This window comes from Berghia stephanieae, chromosome 4 (assembly GCF_034508935.2).
Source record: "Berghia stephanieae isolate SIO BIC M18660-M18661 chromosome 4, UCSD_Bste_1.3, whole genome shotgun sequence".
NCBI classification, from domain to species: Eukaryota; Metazoa; Mollusca; class Gastropoda; order Nudibranchia; family Aeolidiidae; genus Berghia; species Berghia stephanieae.
The window spans coordinates 36079819-36091870 of NC_088363.1; the positions used below are offsets into that span (position 1 = coordinate 36079819).

Consider the following 12052-nt stretch of genomic DNA (forward strand, 5'->3'; position numbering starts at 1 on the left):
ATGATAATATTCAAAATAGATTTTGTATGATGGCCAAGCTCATTTCTTTATAAAAATCATTTAAAGTGACAATATAAACACATTGCTTTAGATAAGATTGCATAAATTTGAAGAACAATTCTCATTTATGCCCCCTACAGATGACACAGCAGAAATATGAGAATATAATTGACACAAAAAGCTGCTTCAATAGCAATATGAATAAAAAAAAAAAGATAGTGGTTGTGACGATGTTGAAGACAATTGATAATATAGGTTGGTGAGGTTGATGGTTGCGGTAGTGAAGATAATGGTGCTGGTGATGATACTGGTGTAACGATGATGGTGATAGATAATGCCGATTATGATGAAGGTGAAGTTGGTGATGACATTGATGGTGGTGTCGACAATAAAGCTGGGGTTGGTAGATAATGGAGATATGATGAAGATGAAGATGATATTAGTGGTGATGGCAATAAAGATGATGCTGATAGATAATGACAATGGTAAAGAAGGTGAACGTAATAAAGACGATGCTGATAGATAATGACAATAATGATGAAGGTGAAAATAATGGTGATATTAATGCTTGTGATGACAATAATGATGACACTGATAAATAGTGACATAGACTTCGAATGAAGATGATGATAATGATAATAATGATGCTAATAATTTAAATAGGATGGTATGGTGGTGGTAGTGGTGGTGAATAAAGAAGGATATGATGATGATCGCAAAGACGATTATGCTGGTAGTGATGGAAAATGATGATGATGATGATGATGATGATGATGATGATGATGATGATGATGATGACGAAGAAGGTGAAGATGATGATGATATTGATGGTGTGAGGGCAATAAAGATGATACTGATATATTAATGACAATGATGAAGAAAGTGAAGGTGATTGCGGTGATTGCTAATACTAATATATATTGACAATAATGATTCTGATAGATAATGACAAAGATGATGATAATGATAATGATGATGATGGTGGTGGTGGTGGGGGAGGTAGTGGTGGTGAATGAAGATGAATATAATGATGGTTGCAAAGACGGTGATGTTGGTAGTGGTGGGACTGATGATAATGATGATGATGATGATGATGATGATGATGATGATGATGATGATGATGATGATAATGAGGATGATAAATTAATATCTACAAAGAAATAGAGCTGATATAACAATTACTGTGACCTCAGTTTGTTCATCTTCCTTTATCCGACTGCTTCTTCGAATTGAAAATTGAAAATCTCTTCATAAATATATTGGACAGGCATAGAATAGCCTTTACAGGAACACACACATCGATTGCAAATGTCTCTGCAAAATTGCCAAGAATTACGGCTAATCTTGCCCTACATATTTTTGATTTATTGTTAACAAAGAAACAATATGAAAGGAGTGAAAATTCTAAAAACAACTCGCACGGTGAAGATAAACCATCCCTGTCCCTAGAATTAAAATACTCTGTTAACTCAGAGTTTGGCACAACACACGCTCTGCTTCGTAGTTCCTGCTGTTGGAAAAATTTAGAATAGATGGTGAAATCTGTTACATTTTTGGTTTGTCGTGTAATGTTTCCTAGGATGGACTTAGAAGGGAGATAAAGGTGACCACGTAAAGAAGAATATAGCACTCTTGACCTCGTGTACCACGAAAAAGCAAGAATTAAATCATCTGGACAGTAAATCCGTTGATTTTTCTGAGCATTCAGGAGCTGAATCTGGCGTTCTATAAATTTCTGGATAGCCTTAGACTTCTCTATTGAGGATTCATTTTCTTCATCTGCAATGAAAAAAAAAAGTAGAAGATAATGAAATAGACGATACATGATTGGAAACAATGAATTTTATTTTTAAAATGCATTACAAAATTTTAATTTCGTGAATCTATAACGAATCAAAAACAACAGCAACACAACAAGGGTAATAGTTTTCTTATCATCATCATCATCATCATCATCATCATCATCATCATCATCATCATCATCAACATCATTATTATCATTATTATTATTATTATTATTATTATTATTATTATTATTATTATTATTATTATTATTATTATTACTATTATTATCATCATCGTCCTCGTCGTCGTCGTCCTCCTCCTCCAACTCCTCCTCCCCCTTCTTCTTCTTCTTCTTCATCTTCTTCTTCTTCTTCTTCTTCTTCTTCTTCTTCTTCTTCTTCTTCTTCTTCTTCTTATTATTATTATTATTATTATTATTATTATTATTATTATTATTATTATTATTATTATTATTATTATTATTATTATTATTATGTTCACGTTGATAATAAAACTGACGCTAACGCATTTAAAAATTAAAATAGTAGGTTAACTCACCTTCTAGTTGGGAGTCCAGTGTGTAGAATCGAAGTATTTCTGTAAGTTCACTCCAACGCTTTAAGGTTCCATCTGAGAAAGTCTGGTGTTGGCTTTGTTTAATTCCAAATAAACCCTCATATTGAATTGACCTGATGCTGTGATCATCGTTCACCTCTTTAACTTTACAGTAGATACTAAATGAGTGGACCATACCGATCCTAGCACGACTATGAAGACTAAACTCAGAATCTGAAGAAGTCCAACAACACCATGAGAGGAAATCTCTTGAACAAAACAATCTTTAAAGGTCTTTCCCAACTCATTTTCTGTATTTTTAAATAAATCTTTCTTTTAAAAAATTGATAACTCATCAATATCCTGACGCCTGTCTCTAAATTCACTTGTCGAATTTAATGTCTGACGAGATGGTGCTGTTTTTCGCAACCAAGAAGGGGGTATTGTATTTGGCCATTTATTTGGAGGAATAGCAGGTGAAGGATTCCTTGATTTCCGTCTCATAGGAGCATCATGATGCCAATGATTGGTACAGATACCCATATAGTCTATAACATCATTCCAATCGATTTTATTTGGCAGTGCATTAATCCATATTTGTCTCTCAATTGGATCCGAAGGAAATTTATATACAGTTGTCTTTTCGCCATGCTATAATTTGAAGTGCAATCAAAATCAGAACATTTTCGAGGCATTTTCGGTTATTATTGATAAAAAAATAATGCCGAATCCATTGTACAGGGAAAATGATTAATAAACAACGGCAATTCACAACTACAACAAAACTTAATCGTCACTCCATGAAAATGAACAACAGAATAAGGGCGATCCACAACTACAAGTGGTCAATATGTACAAGCAAGACTGAATTCTTAAAAGTGTGACATATGGCACTACTTGACCTAGGTGATGCTAAGTGTGTATGTGTGTGTGTGTGTGTGTGTGTGCATGTGTGTGTATGCGTGTGCGTTTTAGTCTTAAAACTCTAGATTGCTTTGGTATGCGTAACAACAAGATATGAAGTGAGTAGAAAAGTGCCAGAAGACAATAGAGAATAAAAATTTTTTTCGCGGCGGTGGTGGGGTTTGAACCTGCGACCTTATTGGTACGACAACTCCGCCTGGCAGGTGAGAGCGTGGCTCTACCGTGTGAGCTATCCACGAACACAAAAATATTCGTCTCAAACCCAAAGTCATTTCTAGATCCCTCTCTCACCCACTTCTTGAGACCGCCGATTCGTTCACCACCATCGCAAAGTATGCGTACGAGCGTGTTTGAGTAATGTAATTAATGCCATATCATGCAGCTAACCGAGGTAACTCAACTCTCGCCCCTTCCCCCAGTTCAAAAAAACCATGGGCCTTCCAGATTTTTTTGACCACGGTCGCTCGAACTGCACGTCTCTAGATTGCTATGATATATATATATATATATATATATATATATATATATATATATATATATATATATATATATATATATATATCCCTGTCTCTATCTATCTATCTATCTATCCCTTTCTCTCTCTCTCTCTCTCTCTCTCTCTCTCTCTCTCTCTGTGTGTGTGTGTGTGTGTGTCTCCCCCCCCCCACACACAAACATTTATATATGCATTTCTTTGTGACATGGTTACTATCTATCCTTTGTCCCTTCGTTAAGTCGTGTTTATATCACGAATAGTTAAAATGATCACCCTTAATTAATCATATATTGATCATTGTATCATAATAATTACAAACTATACAAGGTTTCTTTTTTTTAACCCACAAAGTACTGAAACAATATTTTAATCTGGGAAGTGAACTTCAAATATATACAACTGAATTGTGAAACGACTCGGACTTTATTCTAGTGTTCTTTATTGACCACGTTGGTAACCAGTGGGACTAAAAGCCGGTATAAATGTGTTCATATAATATGAAGCTAATCTCATGTTAGCACCTGTTGAATATAACTTGTGTGATGAAGACATCTTGACCGGAATCCACATGCCTCTGAACCAGCAATGATCAAAGCGTAACAAATCGGACAGCTGCACCGAGATGTCATCGCATATCATCAAAGAACTAAGAGCGAAGCACACATTGTGAGGGAATGAATGAAAGGTTACTTTATTCCTCCATCGGTTAGAGCAAGTTTTGAGAGTTTCTATCATCTCGTTTGCAATCAATAAATTAAATTTAACAAACGATAATTGAAATTGTGCTGATATCTAAATGCAAAATATCTCAAAGACAATAATTCTAATGATAGAGTGTTTGGTACCAAAATACAGATCAAAGTTTTCTCCATGTGTTGCCAATTTGTTTAAATTGGTAAAATCGACCGTGGTTGTGCAAAAGCGATTGTAATTTAACCAGATATCAGTAACAAATCTGTTAAGTACCACGGGAGATAACCCGTTGCACTGGTCGGGAATTTGATGGAGTGAATGACCTCTTGACCGCGGCGCAGGTTGAGGACTAAAAGCTCGCCTATAGATAGTATGCAGATGACGTCACTCAGGCCTTTGTTATTGTTTTTGCCATCCGCGTTTGTGAGTTGTTCTCACTAAACTGTATTAACCAGACTATAAAAGTTCATGGTTACACAGAGTTTGTGTGTTGGTCCGTTATACTTCCGGATGGCAATGTTGTGAACTCCTTGGCCAAGCGCATTCTATCTATTCAACACTGTGCCGTGAGCGCGCGGTGTGCAAAGCAAGCGGTAGACCCATTGAAAACTCATCATCATGTCTTTATCAAATTTGACACCTGTGCTCAGTTGCGTGAATTTTGGTGACACTTGTGTTTTTATGACGTCAAGTTTGATAGGCTGTCATCGAACAAGACAGTTGGTGCCTTTGACCTTGGAAGAGTAGATGTTGGGTAGGGGTTTTGGCCAAAAAAAAAAAAATAATTGAAAATCAATTCATAACTCACTCTGGCAAGAGTACTCTCTCTCTCTCTCTCTCTCTATCTATCTATCTATCTATCTATCTATCTATCTATCTATCTCTCCTCCCCTCTCTTCTCTCTATCTATATTTCTCTCTTTCTTTCTTTCGTTCTTTCTTTCTTTCTCTCTATCTCTCCTCCCCTCTCTTCTATCTATCTATCTATCTATCTATCTCTTTCTTTCTCTCTATCTCTCCTCCCCTCTCTTCTCTCTGCCTTTCTCTCTCTCTCTCTTTTTTTTTTCTCTCTCTCTCTCTTTTCTCTCTCTCTCTCTATCTCTCTCTCTTTTTCTCTCTCACTCTCTCATCTCTCTCACTCTCTCCCTCTCTCTCTCTCTCTCTCTCTCTCTCTCTCTCTTTCTCTCTCTCTCTCTCTCTCTCTCTCTCTCTCTCTCAGCCCCTCTTTCCCTAATCATATTCCCCTTTCAAAACCACCTACCTATCTTCATGTAATGTTTCCAGAAGTAATCTGGTCATAAAAATATAATTCTCTTATAATAAGCAAGTCTGGCCGAATTAGAAAGCAATTAGTCAAAGGCTTATTTTAAATGTAATAAGTATTTTACCTTTTTTAGATAGACTTCTATGTTTTGCAATTTATTATAACCTGCATAATCACAAGGTTGCAATGACAAATGTATTGTAGGCGTGCTTTGTAAAGTAAAAACAAATACTTTCTAGCCTTTTGTATCATTAATATTGTGAGCCTTTAAAATTATTTTTGAGAAAGGACAATTCGTTAAATATTTACAATAGAAATATATTATATTAATGTGTTGATGCACCTGTTAAGCGTTCTGAGCACTTCGTTGTGCTCAACAAATATAATGTATTATTATTATAATATTACGTAACTATGATATTGTGTCTTTTTGGTTTGAGTTGGACATACATTTTCTTCCATTTTTACAAATTGCCATTATCATCTTTGACTTTACGACCAAAATGTTTCCTGACAAAACTGTGAATAGGAATACCTAGGAATACATAGGACCAACATGTCTGAAATGTCTGAAATAAAGGATTTATTTTCTGGGCAAATAATGTAAAAGTAATAATGTTCTGGTCAAAATTGAGGAAATATGAAATTTCTGTCAAAAAATGTATGAAATTTTAATTTTCTGGTCGAAATATTATGTGTAAAGTAAAAGTTTTCTGGCCAAACTGTGTAACGTAATAATGTTCTGGCCAAAGTTTATGGAAATATATCAAATTAAGGAGCAGGCACCGGTGTAAGACAAAGACCTGAACAAGTGTGTATGCAAGGTGCCAGACAAAGCAAGAAAGATAAATACACGAAAAAAAAATCCAAAAAACCACAAGACAGTCGACCTCGACTGGGGATCGAACCTCAGACCTTCTGATAACCGGAGATCGACTGATTAAGAAAAAAACAACAATTTCTTGTCTTTTTCTTACCTGCTTTCATACACACTTGTTCAGTTCTTTATCTTATGGAATAAGAATATTCTCTCCAAATTGCATGAAATTAGATATGTGTGAAGTAAAAGTTTTCTGGCTAAAAATGGTGTGAAAGTTTGCATTAATGTATGAAATGGAAGTTTTCTGGCCAAAATGTATAAAATAAAAGTTTGGTTTGTTTTCTTATATATAATTAAAATATTATTTGGACATAATAATACGTGGGGAGGAAAAGTTTTCTGACCAAAATTTATGAACAAATTTATTTAGGATAAAATGTATTAATGAAAGTTTGAGGAGTAACATTTGCGAAAATGTGTAATGTAAACTATTTTCTGGTTACAATGTGTGAAATAAAATGTTTTCTGCCAGAAATACACGAGGTAAATTAATGTTTTCTGGGCAAAATGTGTAGAGTGATAGTTTTCTGTAAACCAAGATGTATTATATATATCATAAATGGGCCCGATAGCTCATTTGGTAGAGTACTCACTTCACACAATCAACACTGTGGCAAGTGACATCCTGCGGAGCGTTTGAGATGAATTCAAGGGGACAACCCAACTGAAACATAAAAGCAGGGCGGCTCGTGTATTTCTAGAGTGGACGGGCATTACTATCCCCCCCCCCCCCCCCCCCCCCCCCCCCCCCAAAAAAAACCCACCAACCATGATAGGTACTCTCTATGATGCCGATGGAAAGAGAACAGACGCACACAAAGAAGCAACTCTTCTCTTTTTTTTTAACGATACATTTTCAGTTGAACAAATCTAGAAACACGATTTTGTAAAGTTTGAAATAAGAAGTAATAAAAACATCTCTATAGAAATGTGGAGTCCAACACAAGTCACAAGATTTGGTGAAAAATTACTAGCGATGGCAGGCTCCCTAGCGTTATATTTACTTGTGTAATTTGCCCTCCCTCCCCGCAGAATTTTTATAATTGATATAAAGATCGTTCGAATGGATGATGATCAGGAAATCAAGTTGAAAAACAGAACATGAGCAACATTTTTGGAGCAGTCCGGGGTAGTCCGGGGCAGTACGGGGCAGTCTGTGAGCAGTCCTGGGTATTCTGGGGGGGGGGGGGGGGCAGTCTGGGGTAGTCCATGGCAGTCCGGGGTAGTCCAGGGCACAGAGTGACTCTTCCGTAATTAACATTTTTTAGCCAAAAAAACTTTTACTTCAAATGTTTTGGCCAAAAAAATTTCATTACAAAGATTTTGACCAGAAAAGTTTGATTTCGAACATTTTTGCTATCAAGCTTATAGTTTATAAATTTTAGCTAGAAAACTTTTACTTCACTCATTTTGGCCAGTAAAATAAAATTTCTTGCGTTCCTTTTATACGTTCTGTCCTCAAATCTTTTATTTCATAAATCTTAACAGTCCTGTAAATGGCCATTAAGGGATTAGTAAGCATTTGACAGATACTTTTGTATGAAATAGCACTGCCGCCTAAAAGACTGCACATCTTACACATTGGGTGTTACAGATCAGTTGGGATATAATCTTCAAAGAAATAGCAGCTTATATGACAACGTTTCACTTGGGCAAACATTAGATTAACGCTTGAGATCGATATAATTTAAGGCATCAAATTTCTATCAACCTCGATCATGTCACTTGAGAAGTACACTAAACATGGTGTCAAATCCTGAAAATTTGCAGCGTAAAAAAAAAAACGTACTCCTCCTTCCATAGTCCCAGGTTCACTCCCCATTGGTGTACACTTCACTGAGACCCTGATCCACTCCCCCACTGCTGACCACTTCCCATAACTTTCTCTGCTTTCGGCGGGTTTCGTAAAAAAAAACCCCAAAAAATAACAAGAAACACCCTGTGCACTCACATGACGATCCCCTGTCGTTGATAAGCGGTAAGCAAGGCGTCTAACTATCAAATAAAAATGCTCAATGTGAAATAGACACCTTGTCAATAGTGATCAAAACAACTTGTTATTTTCCTACCATCCTTTTCTTCTCATAAACTCGATACTCGCAAAAACAGAGAGCAGGGGAATATTCTTCGCTCAGCCGTCATGTCTTACTGATACAATTATATTCTGTTCGTGATATCGCCTACTTGACAAATCGATTTATTAACAACGATCATCTCCACGTGTACCCCCCCCCCCATCCTTTTACAGCCTGCTTTACAGTCGAATTCAATAAATCGAATACAGCTGCTCTAAATAATATGTTCTTAGTCATCTATTTGTGAATTATTAATCACAAATTTTCACGAAACTATTATAGGAAATAACTATTACTAAACTATCAACTTATGTAACTGCGACTGTAATTTTAGTTATATCGTCTCATATTCTAAATATCTCCTCATATTTTGTGCCATCTCACCATGGTCATGAGGTTAAAATGACATAGGAAATAATAAGAGGACCCATGACATCAATTGAATATTATATTTGTATTTTTATTTCATTGTTATGTTCATTCATTTTTGATACATTGACTCACTGCGTATTTTGTTGTATTGTACGAATATGTGGTCTAGTGTGACACTCGCCTTCGGACCTGAAGGTCCAAGACTCGATTCCCGCTCTGAGCGGCGCATAGATGAATCTTGGAAAAAGGTTATTTACTCATATTCTCCCACCGACTCAGGTGTAAAATGTGTTATGGCCGTTGACAGCTTTATCTCAATATATTATGTGGATGAAATTAGCACTCCTCCAACCGGATGTAGTATTTGTCAAATCTGAGCCCGCTACTCAAACAGAAGTACTGTCCGCTGAGACAATGCTCTTTACCAACTAGCCCAATAGATTTAATTCCTTCATGGCTTGTTCTTTCTTGTGCTAATATTTTGGTTCCTGTTCTCATTCATATTTTAAATGCTAGTTTGTTTATGGGTGATGTATCTAACAATCTTAAACATGTTATGTCACTCCAATATTAAAGAAGCCCAGCCTTGACAAAGAAGACCCAAATAATTATCGACCAGTCTCGGATCTCTTTTTGAATAATCAAAAATTATTCTCTAAATTTCAGTCTGCTTATCGCCCCTTTCAAGGCAATGGAACTGCTCTTATTAAAATTAACAATTATGTCATAAAATATTTATTTAAGAAAAATGATGATGTTGTTATCATAGGTACTTCTTGACTTTTGTCCCGTTTTTGACATAGTAAACAATAAATCCTCTTATAATCGACAGGCTAAAGACACTATACGGATTCGGGGTTACTGTTCTTGACTGGTCTTCTTCTTACTTTTCTGACAGGAGTCAATCAGTATCTGTAACTCGACATGACTTCTTTATCCCCTCTCCCTCTCTTTTGGTGTCGCACAGGGATCAGTTCTGGGACCCTCTTTATTTTCCCTCTATATCAGACCATTTGGTGACATCATCTCCAAATATTTTATTGAATTCCATATTTACGTTGACGACACCCAACTCCTGTTTCCAATTAATACTGACAATTATCTCAATGTTTTTAGCTGATATAGAAAATTGTATCTCAGACGTTAATGACTGGATGTGTTGTAATAGACTCAGGTAAAATTAAAACAAAACAGAGGTGTTGCAAATCGCAAGACGTGGACATGTGGACCTTTCTCCGCTTAACCTGAATCTATCTGATTGTTTAATTCCCACCACTAAGGACAATGTGAGAAACCTAGAAGTTTTATTTGACACAAAATTAAACATGTCTACCCATATCAGTAATGTAATTCGATCCTGCAATTTTTATTTTAGACCAATTGGTACTATTAGAAAGCTTCTTGCTATTAATACTATTAAACTTCTTTTTGTCTCTACTATTTTTAATTATTATTGCAATAGTTTGCTCTATAGTTGTTATAATAATGTCATTAATCGACTCCAAAAGACAAAGAACAAATCAGTTATCGATTGGTGCCATTATCTAAAAAGTGCGAGCACAATACTTTCATTTTGGAGGGCCTACACTTTTTACCCGCAAAATTTAGAATTAAATCCTACTAAGCAACAAAAAAATGTGATCGTCGTTTTATGTCGAGGCGATTTAATCAAAATAATAAAACAGATTAAAACTACTGTCAAATCTCTTTCCACTGATAGATGATATGCCAAAGTTATCAAAGCTTTGATGTATCCAATATGCGAAAGAAAAAAACAAACTTGTCCAGATCACACACTACACGCAAAGATTTTTTACGTATGATTTGCCTTGGTCGCAAGGTGAGAATTGATACCATGTGTGCATTGCTAGGAAACGCATTATGTGGAACGGACATCTTGTCTACATGACAATGCTACAGAGACTAAATGATTACTTGTGAAGATTTGACAAACTTCGAATCTTATCAACACATCACCAACGAGTCACCACCATACGTCTGATGCAGAGAAAAGTCAGGCATTTGAACCTCACGTTGCTAGAAGGTCAACTCACAGACATTGCTCTTAAATGGTTTACATCATATATATTTACATCATATATATGGCAGACTCTAATGGTAAATGGCGCTCAGTCAGAGCAAGTTCTACTAATCTTTGGAGTGCCACAAGGTCCTGCCCTTTTTACTGTATATATGCAGCCCCAGTCTAGTGTGATATCCAGATTCAATCTGAGTTATCATTTTTATGCAGATGATACTCAAATTTAAGATTCAGTACCTCTTAGTAATTTACAATTCTTAATACAACGAATTTATAGCTGTTTTAATGAGATTAAATCTTGGATGTACCAAAACAAGTTAAAATTAAATGATAGTAAAACTAAGATCTTAATGTGTCAAAGGCCGAGTATCCTTAAAAAGGCAAATAAATCACCTAATTACTCTCGGAAACAGTACAATAGAATTTTCAAATAAAGCAAAAAACCTTGGCGTCATCATTGATAAAGATCTTTCCATGACAAGCCACGTGAATAACACCATACAATAGAAATGAATTTTTGTGTGTGCAAAATTCGCGTTTTAATACCAAAGCATACAGCAGAAATTTTAATTAATTCCCTTGTTTTATCCAAATTGAACTATTGTAACTCCCTCTGGGCGAAATTAGCTAAAGACAAAATGAGTAAACTTCAGATTGCTCAAAATAAGGCAGCCAGACTCATTGTACGCAGTAATCAAAAATACCCGTCAGCAACTCTCCTTCTCCATTAGTTACATTGGCTTCCTGTGAAGAAAAGAGTTGCCTATAAGATTTGTACTGTTGTCTTCAAATCCTTGAGCACAAACTCCTGTATTAAAGACCTTCTAAATATATATGTCCCCAATAGAAACTTGAGGTCAAGCAATGACCGATCTATCCTTGTTAACCCTAAAACCATGCGTAAAATAAGTGAACAATCTTTTCAATTTTCGGCTCCCCATTTTTGGACCTCTCTGTCATCACACATG

At 35.7% G+C, this 12052-nt stretch overlaps 2 protein-coding genes across 2 annotated transcripts in view; both read right to left on the reverse strand.

Moving 5' to 3' along the window:
- Positions 1-8408, reverse strand: part of LOC144971996 (uncharacterized) — a 23319-nt gene extending 14911 nt beyond the window's left edge. Inside the window, exon 1 of the mRNA XM_078913077.1 lies at positions 8386-8408. The gene's annotated coding sequence lies outside the window, so the exon portion shown is untranslated. The remainder of the gene's footprint in view (positions 1-8385) is intronic.
- LOC144971756 (uncharacterized) lies at positions 1199-4495 on the reverse strand. The gene is made up of 3 exons (XM_078912829.1): positions 4282-4495; positions 2344-2574; positions 1199-1779 (listed from the first exon to the last, which is right to left on the reverse strand). The coding sequence occupies exons 1-3, from the start codon at positions 4493-4495 to the stop codon at positions 1199-1201; spliced, it is 1026 nt and encodes a 341-aa protein (XP_078768955.1).
- Positions 8409-12052: the final 3644 nt, after the last annotated feature.

Excerpts from the sequence above, each read along its gene's own strand:
- LOC144971756 (XM_078912829.1), bottom strand. The coding sequence starts at position 4,495 with ATGATAGAAACTCTCAAAACTTGCTCTAACCGATGGAGGAATAAAGTA. Across the intron at positions 2,575-4,281 it reads ACACAAGTTATATTCAACAG|ATTCTGAGTTTAGTCTTCAT; the intron begins GTGCTAACATGA and ends GGACTTCTTCAG. Across the intron at positions 1,780-2,343 it reads ACTGGACTCCCAACTAGAAG|ATGAAGAAAATGAATCCTCA; the intron begins GTGAGTTAACCT and ends TTTTCATTGCAG.